At 37.4% G+C, this 12,661-nt stretch overlaps 1 protein-coding gene across 15 annotated transcripts in view; it reads left to right on the top strand.

The window, feature by feature from the left end:
- CCDC7 (coiled-coil domain containing 7) overlaps positions 1–12,661 on the top strand; it is a 481,360-nt gene that overhangs the window by 69,540 nt on the left and 399,159 nt on the right. For all 15 annotated transcript variants that reach the window (XM_035729112.1, XM_035729118.1, XM_035729115.1 and 12 more), the window contains exons 8-9: positions 2,080–2,141; positions 3,215–3,271. In XM_035729112.1, coding sequence (XP_035585005.1) covers positions 2,080–2,141; positions 3,215–3,271 — 119 coding nt within the window. The remainder of the gene's footprint in view (positions 1–2,079; positions 2,142–3,214; positions 3,272–12,661) is intronic.

The raw sequence follows: 12,661 nt of genomic DNA, 5'->3' as shown, positions 1-12,661 counted from the left end.
AGCCCCTAACAAGAGAATCAGGCTGTTTGAAGCTTTGAAGCCAGGCATTGATTCTCTCTAGCTATGAAAGTACTAGGCGCCATCTTCTTCCAATAAAAGACTGTTTTGTCTACATTGAAAATCTGTCATTTAATGTAGCCACCTTCATTAATTATCTTAGCTAAATCTGGGTAAGTTGCCGCAGCTTCTGCATGAGCACATACTGCTTTACCTGGTGCTTTTATGTTATACAGATGGTTTCTTTTCCTTAAATCTCATGTACCAACCTCTTTTAGTTCCAGACTTTTCTTCTGAAGCTTCCTTACCTTTCTCAGCATTCATAGAATTGAAGAGTTAGGGCTTTGCTCTGAATTATGCTTTGGCTTAAGTGAATAATATGGCTGGTTTGATCTATCCAGACCGGTAAAAGTTTCTCTGGATCAGCAATAAAACTATTTTGCTTTCTTATCATTTGTGTATTCACTGGAGTACTACTTTTAATTTCCTTTGCATTAAGAACTTGGATAACTGGTGAAAGAGGTCTAGCTTTCAGCCTGTCTTGGTTTTTGATGTACTTTCCTCACTAAGCTTAATCGTTTCTAGTTTTTAATTTAAAGTGAGAGACAAGAGACTCTTCCTTTAGCTTGAACACTGAGAGGCCATTATAAAGTTATTAACTGGCCTAATGTCGGTACTGTTGTGTCTCAGGGAATAGGAAGGCCCAAGGAGAGGGAAAGAGGTGGGGGATAGGCTAGTTGGAGCAGTCGGAACACACACAACAGCTCTTGTTAAATTTGCTGCCATATATGAGCATGGTTTATGGTACCCCCAAACAATCCCAATAGGAACATCAAAGATCAGTGATCACAGATAGCCTTAACAATACATAATAATAATGAAAACCTTAAAATATAGTGAGAAGTACCAAAATATGACACAGAGACACAAGGTGAACAGATGCTGTTGGAAAAATGACATTGATAGACTTTCTGTAAGCAGGGTTGCCACAAACCGATTTGTAATAGATGCAGTCTTTGAAGTGTAGTAAAGTGAAACACAATAAAATAATGTATGCCTGTACCTAGTAATTTTGTATTATGAATTAATGATTTATGTGTAAGTCTTCCTGGTAAGACTATTTCCTCAAGTTCAGAACTAGTCACACACATCTACATATTTCCTATCACATATAGACAGTAAATAAATATGTGTAACTTTATGAGTATCTGAATTAAATAAACTCATTTGTTCCCCTATTATTCTGTTATTGCCAACTATATCTGGTATAGTAACTTATCTAAGTAAAAATTTACATATAGCCATTTTTTTGCATTAGACATATACTAAACCCATTTATTTTACAGTGTTAGAATAATTGGGAGGGACTACTGTTTATTATGCAATTACTTTATTTATATCTCTGTCAATGACTAGATTTAAAGGAATGAAACGAGTGGCGCTTGATTTGGCTCCAGTAAGCACTACATAACTGGAACCTTTGTTCAGAGGCTCAGATAGAGTCACTCGAGTTATCTATTGTGAGGCACAAAATTAGTTTCAGACCATATATTAATAGTAATACCTGAAATTTAAGTGTCTGATGTGTACAGGTATTTTCCTCGCAACTTTACATGTATTGGATCTTTACCACTACTTATGAGATATGTACTCTAATACCCGAATTTTAATAGATGAAGAAACTGTAAGTCAGAGGGGTTAAGTAACTTACCCCAAATCATAAATTAGTAAAGTGCGTAAAACAAGTTTTGAGCCAAGCAGTTTGACTCTAGAACTTGTGTTCTTAACAATTACACTATTAAATCTCATGCTTCTACCCAATTTACTTTTGCTGTTTTTGTTGTTAATATTGTTGGTATACCTAATTATATTCATGGAATAAATAGCATTCATAGAATTACATAGTGTGACTTTTATACTTATTTGCTTGCAATTATACTGATTTACCTTAGTGTCTGAATAAAGGTTAAGATTATGTTAAATTTTATTTTATAAACTACATATATCTAGAGCATATATTCTATTTCTTAACTCTTATTCTTTGATAATAAATAAATGTTGTACTTATTAAAATTTTAACAGGGATAGTGAAAATTCACCAGGAGCAGTACATAGTTACGAAGCTGTACAGCAGATAATTGAAGGTGATAATATTTTATACATGTTTAGCATTTATAGGGTTTTCTACATTACATTAACATTTTGAGACTTACAGTTTAAAAATTTATAGCCATAAAATTATACAATAGCAAATTTAAAAAGATATTCAGTAGTGAGTTTGATATTTTCAATAAAAGTTCTTATGTTTCAGATTCTGGGAGTTGAACAAAACAAATAAACCGTGGTTGTTAGCCACCATAAAATACATAACTTAGTAAGGACACAAGCACATTATGCATCACTTTAATATATAGTGTAACACATGGTAAAATTTATGTGTAATTTGCAGTGAGTCCACAGAGAGCCAGTTTGTTCAACCCAAGGAAGTTGGGAAGATTTTACGCAACCTTAAAGGATGAATAAAATTTAGTCAAGTGAAGAAGGGAAATATCTGCTATTTTACAAAGAGGATGTAGCATGGACAAACAGCATGAGTAGGAAATTACAAGTAGAACGGTATTAGAATGTGCAGCAATAAGTAGGGATATGGTAAGAAAGGGCCAATCAGAGGGATTGGATGGTGTGCTGAGGAATTTTGTTTTCATATATAGGGAAACACTGAAGACTTTTTGTAGGGAGGTGGCATTGGATTCAATTGTAGACAGATTATTCTGGCCATTTGTAGAAGCTACATTTGGGGATTAGGAATAGGAAAGGGAAGTTATTGCTCTGTTTTAGGTGTGTGATAAGTGCTTACATTAGAGCACAAATAAGAAAAGGGGCAGATTTGAGAAAATTTACTGGTAAAATGGGCAAAACTTGGTGACTGGATATGAAAGGAAGGGAGATTAAATCATGGTAATATTAAGAGAATAGAAGAGGAAAAACAAGTGTTGTTGAGAAAATGATGAGTTCTTACCACTTAGTTTATATACATTCATTCAGATATTACCATTTGTTGCCTGACTGGGGGGATCTCCGGTGTGGATGGCTCTGTTGTTTTTCTTAGAGTTTTCTTTCTCTTTAATGAGTTATTTAAAAAAAAAAAACTATGAAATTTAAACTCAATACATATAATTGATATTTGAAACATATGACAAACTTACTATTATTTCAGAATTCATAAAAACCCACTCAACTGAAGAATTTATAGATGTTTCTGCAACTGATCCACGTAAGTTTCTACTCGTTTAAGCATTATTGTGTGAATAACATGTCAAATGAATTAATTTTTATAATTTTCTATAATTTAAGGTTATTATTATGGTAATAACATAGATTCCTTGGGGTTTGGAGCCATACAGTTGAGCAGGCTATCAAGCAAGTATTGAAATTCCTAGTCAAGGCTACATGCTATAAAAAATAGACTAATTTTTGAGGAGTATCTTGCTATCACTTGGATTGAAGGATTTTTAGTTTTGACTGGAATATGCTACTGAAATGTTTCAGGAGTGCTAGGACTTTGAGATGAACAGTGATAAATTTAAGAGGTCATTTGCAGATTTTTTTTTCTATGACTTATAGGTCATCTCATATGCACTAATTCTGTGACAACAGCTGAGTACCTGTCAGTTCATGAATATGAAGAGCTGCTAGAACTAGTATGTTAAACTTCTGACTACTTATCAACAGAAAGGAGAAATTAACTTGCTTATGTCTTAGTACTGGAAAGAATTTTGAAGCAATCATGTAATGTATATTATAGAATACAGTTTAGAAGTGGAAAATAAGATTTGGTTGGAAAAGGTTGATGGGAATCCTGTCCTCTTTCAACTTCAGCTTTAAACCCTAATGTTGCCATATTTAAGCCAAGGGCAGGTTGATGCTACAGCACTCCCAAGTTCTGTAAACATCTTTGATCCAAGAGAGTCCTGAATGACTAGATGGAGACAAAGATATCTAGAGCTTTGGAGTGGATAGTGAAAACTTCTTTCTACCTCAAAGGAAACCCTCTGTACATCTACGGAGCTCTCTCTCTATCTGTGTACCTGCCTTCTCTCTAATGCTGAGCCCTTTGAATTCTAGCTTCTTTGGGCTTCCAAAACTCTAAACCTTGTCTCTGAACTCCAGGAGAACAGTAGACTCTGTTTGGGTCCCCCTTCCTTTTGCTGTGGCCTGGAAACTTCAGGAAGTAAGATGGGGTCATCAAAGGGCTCTGTTTCTTTCTTTTCCTTCTGTCAGAGATTACTGTCTTGCACCTTTTGTTTTCCAATGTCTGAATATTGCTTTTTCACATAATTTCATCCAGATTTTAATTGGCTTAAAGTGAAAGGATAATTCTAGTCCCTGATGCTCTATCATGGACAAAACCAGAAGTCTTTATGCCCACATATGGGCTGATGGAACATATCCTCCAACCAAGCCAAAAGAATAAAATATAGTAGAGATGTTAGTGATGATTTAAAAATATTTTCTTTCTTTTTGTCTATTACTTTCTGTCTCTTTCTTCATTCATTTAATTGAAGTATAATTGACATACATTACATTAATTTCAAGTGTATGATATTTGTATATATTGCAAAATGATCATCACAATAAGTCTAGTTAACATCTATCACCACACCATACAAGAATTTTTTTCTTGTGATGAGAACTTTTAAGGTCTACTCTCTTAGCAACTTTCAAAGATGCAATATAGCATTACTAACTATAGATGCCATCCTGTATGTACATTACATTCCATGACTTACTTATTTTATAACTGGGAGTTTGTATCTTTTGACCTCCGTCACCCATTTTGCCCACCCCACCTCCACCCCCTATGGGTGGGAGCCACCAGTCTATTCTCTGTATCCATGAACTATCTTTTCTATGGCAGCTGCCTCAGTCCCTGGGCTCCTTTGGTATAGATCTACTGTCTCAATATTGTTCAGTTTTACTTGTATACACTCTTTTTCTGTTAAAAGTACCCTTTTTTTTATCTAATCCAGACAAACTTTATTCTCTTCTCTTCCCATTCTCTAAATTCTATTTGATACCATAGCCTAATCAACAAGACAAAAGCTACCTTTGTATTCCACTCTGTTTTTATACCACTATTTAATTTTGATGTTGCTTCATTTCATAATTAGTGGAATTAACTTTTTTTTAAAAAAATTATTTATTTATTTATTTGTCAGAGAGAGAGAGAGAGAGAGAATGAGAGTGCACAAGCAGGGGTAGTGGCAGGCAGGGGGAGAAGCAGGCTCCCCACTGAGCAGGGGGCCCGATGTGGAGCTCGATCCCAGGACCCTGGGATCATGACCTGAGCCAAAGGCAGATGCTTAACTGACTGAGCCACCCATGGAATTAATTTTTTTTACAGCAGTTTTAGGTTTATAGAAAAATTGAACAGGAAGTACAGAGTTCCCATATATCCCATTCTCTGCCTCCTACTCCCTGCACAAAGTTTTAATATTTTTGCATTAACATGCTACCTATGTTAAAATTGATGAACCAATATTGATATATTATTACCTAAACTCCATAGTTTAAACAGGGTTCAATCTTTGTGCAATAGAGTTCTATAGGTTTTGAGAAATGTATAATGTCATGTATCTACCATTATAGTATCATACAGAAGAGTTTCACTGTTTTGAATTCCATGTTCTATCAATTCATTTGTCCCTCCATCCATCTGATTCCTTGGCAATCATTGATCTTTTTGATATCTCTGTAGTAGTGCCCTTCCAAGAATGTTATCTATTTGGATTCATACAGTCTTTCTTTTACTTAGCAATATGTATTTAAGTTTCCTGGTTAATGATTTTTGGGTTTTATAGCTAATTTCTTTTTATTACTAAATAATAATCCATTGTGTGGATGTATCATAGTTTGTTTAATCAATTTATTTATTGAAAGACATCTTGGTCGCTTCTAATTTTTTGCAATTACAGAAAAGCTGCTGCAAACTTAGGTTTTTCGTGTAGACATGTTTTTCAACTGATTTGGGTAAATACCAAGGAATGCAATTGCTGGGTCATATAGTAAATGTATGTTTAGTTTTGTAAGAAACTACCAAACTGTTTTGCAAAGGGGCTGCATCATTTTGTTTTCTTTTTTTTTTTAATTTTTTTATTGTTATGTTAATCACCATATATTACATCATTAGTTTTTGGTGCAGTGTTCCATGATTCATTGTTTGTTCATAACACCCAGTGCTCCATGCAGAACGTGCCCTCCTCAATACCCATCACCAGGCTAACCCATCCCCCTACCCCCCTCCCCTCTAGAACCCTCAGTTTGTTTTTCAGAGTCCATCATCTCTCATGGTTCCTCTCCCCCTCTGACATACTCCCCTTTTCTTCCTCTCCTGTTATCTTCTTCTTTTTCTTTTTTCTTAAAATATGTTGCGTTATTTGTTTCAGAAGTACAGAACTGTGATTCAACAGTCTTGCACAATTCACAGCGCTCACCGTAGCACATACCCTCCCCAATGTCTATCACCCAGCCACCCCATCCCTCCCACCCCCAACCACTCCAGTAACACTCAGTTTCTTTCCTGAGATTAAGAATTCCTCATATCAGTGAGGTCATGTGATACATGTCTTTCTCTGATTGACTTATTTCACTCAGCATAACACCCTCCAGTTCCATCCACGTCGTTGCAAATGGCAAGATCTCATTCCTTTTGATGGCTGCGTAATATTCCATTGTGTATATATACCACCTCTTCTTTATCCATTCATCTGTCGATGGGCATCTTGGCTCTTTCCACAGTTTGGCTATGGTGGACATTGCTGCTATAAACATTGGGGTACACGTACCCCTTCGGGTCCCTACATTTGTATCTTTGTGGTAAATACCCAGTAGTGCATTTGCTGGATCGAACGGTAGCTCTAATTTCAACTGTTTGAGGAACCTCCATACTGTTTTCCAGAGTGGTTGCACCAGCTTGCATTCCCACCAACAGTGTAGGAGGGTTCCCCTTTCTCCACATCCCCGCCAACATCTGTCGTTCCCTGACTTGTTCATTTTAGCCATTCTGACGGGTGTGAGGTGGTATCTCATTGAGGTTTTGATTTGGATTTCCCTGATGCCGAGCGATGTTGAGCACTTTTTCATGTGCCTGTTGGCCATTTGGATGTCTTCTTTGGAGAAATGTCTGTTCATGTCTTCTGCCCATTTCTTGATTGGATTATTTGTTCTTTGGGTGTTGAGTTTGATAAGATCTTTATAGATTTTGGATACTAGCCCTTTATCTGATATGTCATTTGCAAATATTTTCTCCCATTCTGTCGGTTGTCTTTTGGTTTTGTGGACTGTTTCTTTTGCTGTGCAAAAGCTTTTTATCTTGATGAAATCCCAATAGTTCATTTTTGTCCTGGTTTCCCGTGCCTTTGGCGATGTTTCTAGGAAGAAGTTGCTGCGGCTAAGGTCGAAAAGGTTGCTACCTGTGTTCTCCTTTAGGATTTGGATGGACTCCTGTCTCATGTTTAGGTCTTTCAACCATTTGGAGTCTATTTTTGTGTGTGGTGTAAGGAAATGGTCCAGTTTCATTCTTCTGCATGTGGCTGTCCAATTTTCCCAACACCATTTGTTGAAGAGACTGTCTTTTTTCCACTGGACATTCTTTCCTGCTTTGTCAAAGATAAGTTGACCATAGAGTTGAGGGTCCATTTCTGGGCTCTCGATTCTGTTCCATTGATCTATGTGTCTGTTTTTGTGCCAGTACCATACTGTCTTGATGATGACAGCTTTGTAATAGAGCTGGAAGTCCGGAATTGTGATGCCGCCAGCTTTGCTTTTCTTTTTCAGTATTCCTCTGGCTATTCTGGGTCTCTTCTGGTTCCATACAAATTTTAGGATTATTTGTTCCATTTCTTTGAAAAAAGTGGATGGTATTTTGATGGGGATTGCATTGAATGTGTAGATTGCTCTAGGTAGCATTGACATCTTCACAATGTTGATTCTCCCAATCCATGAGCATGGAACGTTTTTCCATTTCTTTGTGTCTTCTTCAATTTCTTTCATGAGTATTTTATAGTTTTCTGAGTACAGATCCTTTGCCTCTTTGGTTAGATTTATTCCTAGGCATCTTATGGTTTTGGGTGCAATTGTAAATGGGATCGACTCCTTGATTTGTCTCTCTTCTGTCTTGTTGTTGGTGTATAGGAATACCACTGATTTCTGTGCATTGATTTTATATCCTGCCACTTTACTGAATTCCTGTATGAGTTCTAGCAGTTTTGAGGTGGAGTCTTTTGGGTTTTCCACATAAAGTATCATATCATCTGCAAAGAGTGAGAGTTTGACTTCCTCTTTGCCGATTTGGATGCCTTTGATTTCTTTTTGTTGTCTAATTGCTGTGGCTAGGACTTCTAATACTATGTTGAATAGCAGTGGTGAGAGTGGACATCCCTGCCGCGTTCCTGACCTTAGGGGAAAAGCTCTCAGCCTTTCCCCATTGAGAATGATATTCGCTGTAGGTTTTTCATAGATGGCTTTTATGATATTGAGGTATGTACCTCTATCCCTATACTCTGAAGAGTTTTGATCAAGAAAGGATGCTGTACTTTGTCAAATGCTTTTTCTGCATCTATTGAGAGGATCATATGATTCTTGTTCTTTCTTTTGTTAATGTATTGTATCACGTTGATTGATTTGCGGATGTTGAACCAGCCTTGCAGCCCAGGGATAAATCCCACTTGGTCGTGGTGAATAATCCTTTTAATGTACTGTTGGATCCTATTGGCTAGTATTTTGGTGAGAATTTTTGCATCCATGTTCATCAAGGATATTGGTCTGTAATTCTCTTTTTTGATGGGGTCTTTGTCTGGTTTTGGGATCAAGGTAATGCTGGCCTCATAAAATGAGTTTGGAAGTTTCCCTTCCATTTCTATTTTTTGGAACAGTTTCAGGAGAATAGGTATTAATTCTTCTTGAAATGTCTGATAGAATTCCCCTGGGAAGCCATCTGGCCCTGGGCTTTTGTTTCTTGGGAGATTTTTGATGACTGTTTCAATTTCCTTGGTGGTTATAGGTCTGTTCAGGTTTTCTATTTCTTCCTGGTTCAATTTTGGTAGTTGATACATCTCTAGGAATGCACCCATTTCTTCCAGGTTATCTAATTTGCTGGCATAGAGTTGCTCATAATATGTTCTTATAATTGTTTGTATTTCTTTGGTGTTGGTTGTGATCTCTCCTCTTTCATTCATGATTTTGTTGATTTGGGTCATTTCTCTTTTCTTTTTGATCAGTCTGGCCAGGGGTTTATCAATCTTGTTAATTCTTTCAAAGAACCAGCTCCTAGTTTCGTTGATCTGTTCTACTGTTCTTTTGGTTTCTAGTTCATTGATTTCTGCTCTGATCTTTATGATTTCTCTTCTCCTGCTGGGTTTAGGCTTTATTTGCTGTTCTTTCTCCAGCTCCTTTAGGTGTAGGGTTAGGTTGTGTATTTGAGACCTTTCTTGTTTCTTGAGAAAGGCTTGTATTGCTATATACTTTCCTCTCAGGACTGCCTTTGCTGTATCCCAAAGATTTTGAACAGTTGTGTTTTCATTTTCATTGGTTTCCATGAATTTTTTTAATTCTTCTTTAATTTCTTGGTTGACCCATTCATTCTTTAGTAGGATGCTCTTTAGCCTCCATGTATTTGAGTTCTTTCCGACTTTTCTCTTGTGGTTGAGTTCTAGTTTCAAAGCATTGTGGTCTGAAAATATGCAGGGAATGATCCCAATCTTTTGGTACCGATTGAGACCTGATTTGTGACCTAGGATGTGATCAATTCTGGAGAATGTTCCATGGGCACTAGAGAAGAATGTGTATTCTGTTGCTTTGGGATGGAATGTTCTGAATATGTCTGTGAAGTCCATTTGGTCCAGTGTGTCATTTAAAGTCTTTATTTCCTTGTTGATCTTTTGCTTAGATGATCTGTCCATTTCAGTCAGAGGGGTGTTAAAGTCCCCCACTATTATTGTATTGTTGTCAATGTGTTTCTTTGCTTTTGTTATTAATTGCCTTATATAATTGGCTGCTCCCATGTTCGGGGCATAGATATTTACAATTGTTAGATCTTCTTGTTGGATAGACCCTTTAAGTAGGATATAGTGTCCTTCCTCATCTCTTATTACAGTCTTTGTTTTAAAATTTAGTTTGTCTGATATAAGGATTGCCACCCCAGCTTTCTTTTGGTGTCCATTAGCATGGTAAATGGTTTTCCACCCCCTCACTTTCAATCTGGGGGTGTCTTTGGGTCTAAAATGAGTCTCTTGCAGACAGCATATTGATGGGTCTTGTTTTTTAATCCAATCTGATAGCCTGTGTCTTTTGATTGGGGCATTGAGCCCATTTACATTCAGGGTAACTATTGAAAGGTATGAATTTAGTGCCATTGTATTACCTGTAAGGTGACTGTTAACTGTCTGTTGTCTGTGTTCGTTTCTGCTCTTTGCTGCTCTTAGGTTCTCTCTTTGCTTAAAGGACCCCTCTCAATATTTCTTGGAGGGCTGGTTTCGTGTTTGCAAATTCCTTTAGTTTTTGTTTGTTCTGGAAGCTTTTTATCTCTCCTTCTATTTTCAATGATAGCCTAGCTGGATATAGTATTCTTGGCTGCATATTTTTCTCGTTTAGTGCTCTGAAGATATCTTGCCAGTCCTTTCTGGCCTGCCAGGTCTCTGTGGATAGGTCTGTTGCCAATCTAATGTTTCTACCATTGTAGGTTACATATCTCTTCTCCCGAGCTGCTTTCAGTATTTTCTCTTTGTCTCTGAGACTCGTAAGTTTTACTATTAGATGTCGGGGTGTTGACCTATTATTATTGATTTTGAGAGGGGTTCTCTGTGCCTCCTGGATTTTAATGCCTGTTTCCTTCCTCACATTAGGGAAGTTCTCTGCTATAATTTGCTCCAATATACCTTCTGCCCCTCTCTCTTCTTCTTCTGGGATCCCAATTATTCTAATGTTGTTTCGTCTTATCATATCACTTATCTCTCGAATTCTGCCCTCGTGATCCTGTAGTTGTTTCTCTCTCTTTTTCTCGGCCTCTTTATTTTCCATCATTTGGTCTTCTATATCACTGATTCTCTCTTCTGCCTCATTTATCCTAGCATTTAGTGCCCCCATTTTTGATTGCACCTCATCAATAGCCTTTTTGATTTCGACTTGGTTAGATTTTAGTTCTTTTATTTCTCCAGAAAGGGTTTCTCTAATAACTTCCACGCTTTTTTCAAGCCCAGCTAGTATCTTTAAAGTCATGATTCTGAACTCTAGGTCCGACATCATACTAATGTCCGTATTGAGTAGGTCCCTGGCTGACGGTACTACCTCTTGTTCTTTTTGCTGAGGTGATTTCTTTCGTCTTGTCATTTTGTCCAGAGGAGAATAGATGAATGAGAGAACAAAATGCTAACAGGTTTACCACATCCCCAGCAAACATACTGTATACAAATCAGAAAAGACCTGAAACCAGGGGAAAAGAAAGGGAAAGAAAGAAAAAAGAAAGAGAAAAAGAGAAAAAAAAAGATAAAAACAAAAACAAAACAATACAAAAAAGGCAGAATATGATCAAATATGATCAGGCTAGTGCATAGATCAGTGCCACACACTAGATTTTGGGCGTATTTTGGTCTGTTAGAAAAAAGTGCCTCCTAAAATTTTAAAGGAAGAAAGACATATATGTACAAAATAAGGGTTGATACAATGAAGGGATGGAAGATGACTGTAAAGATGAAAATTATAAAAGATTTTATAAAAGGACTTGGTAAGATAAGTTGTTTGAAAAAAGAAAGAAGATTTAAGAAAAAGGAAAAAAAAAAAAGGAAAAAGGGAGAGAATGTGATCAGGCAGGAGACTAGAACAAAGCCACACACTAGTGATTTAGGGTATATTTTGATCTGTTAGAAGAAACTGTACCTCAAAATTTTAAAGAGAGAACAACTTATATATATATGCCAAAAATAAGGGTAACTACTATGAAGGGATAAAATATGACTCTAAAAATGAAAAATAAAAAAAATTTTTTTTTTAAAAAAAGGGATTTATAAGATGTTGGTTGAAAAAGGGAAAAAGAAAAATAAAAAAAAGTCAACAAAAATTAACTTTGATGAAATAATGAATCATGTTAAAAAAAAAAAAAAAAGCCATGAATCTATGTGCAGTATTCCCCTAGCGCTGGAGTTCTCCTATTCTCCTTGATCGATCAACTTGGTCTTGGCTTGCTGGCTGTTTGTGTTGATCTTCTGGGGGAGGGGCCTGTTGCTGTGGTTTCCAAATGTCTTTGCCGGAGGCGGAATTGCCCTGCCCTTGTCGGTCCGGGCTAAGAAAGCTGCTCCGGTTTGCTCTCAGGAGCTTTTGTTCCCTGCAACCTCTCGGCACAGCTTTGGAGGACCAGGGCAGAAATGGTGGCCTCCCAATCTCCACCCGGAGGAGCCGAGAACTCGGGGCCCCGCTCCTCAGTGTGCCCCCAGAGAAAAGCAGTCACTTCCGTGTACCCGGTCTCCGGCCGCACTCCGTGCTCACCCGGCCTGTGACCGAGCGTTTGTATCTCTGGCACCCGACCCCGCGCGGAGTCTCCAAACCCAGCAGATCCCTGCAGTGCGTTCCCGCACCGCTCCTCCCCGGGAAGGAAGGGGAGTCTCCCCGGATC

Source organism: Zalophus californianus, chromosome 9, assembly GCF_009762305.2.
Source record: "Zalophus californianus isolate mZalCal1 chromosome 9, mZalCal1.pri.v2, whole genome shotgun sequence".
Lineage (NCBI taxonomy): Eukaryota > Metazoa > Chordata > Mammalia > Carnivora > Otariidae > Zalophus > Zalophus californianus.
This window is presented reverse-complemented; position numbering and strand designations above follow the sequence as displayed.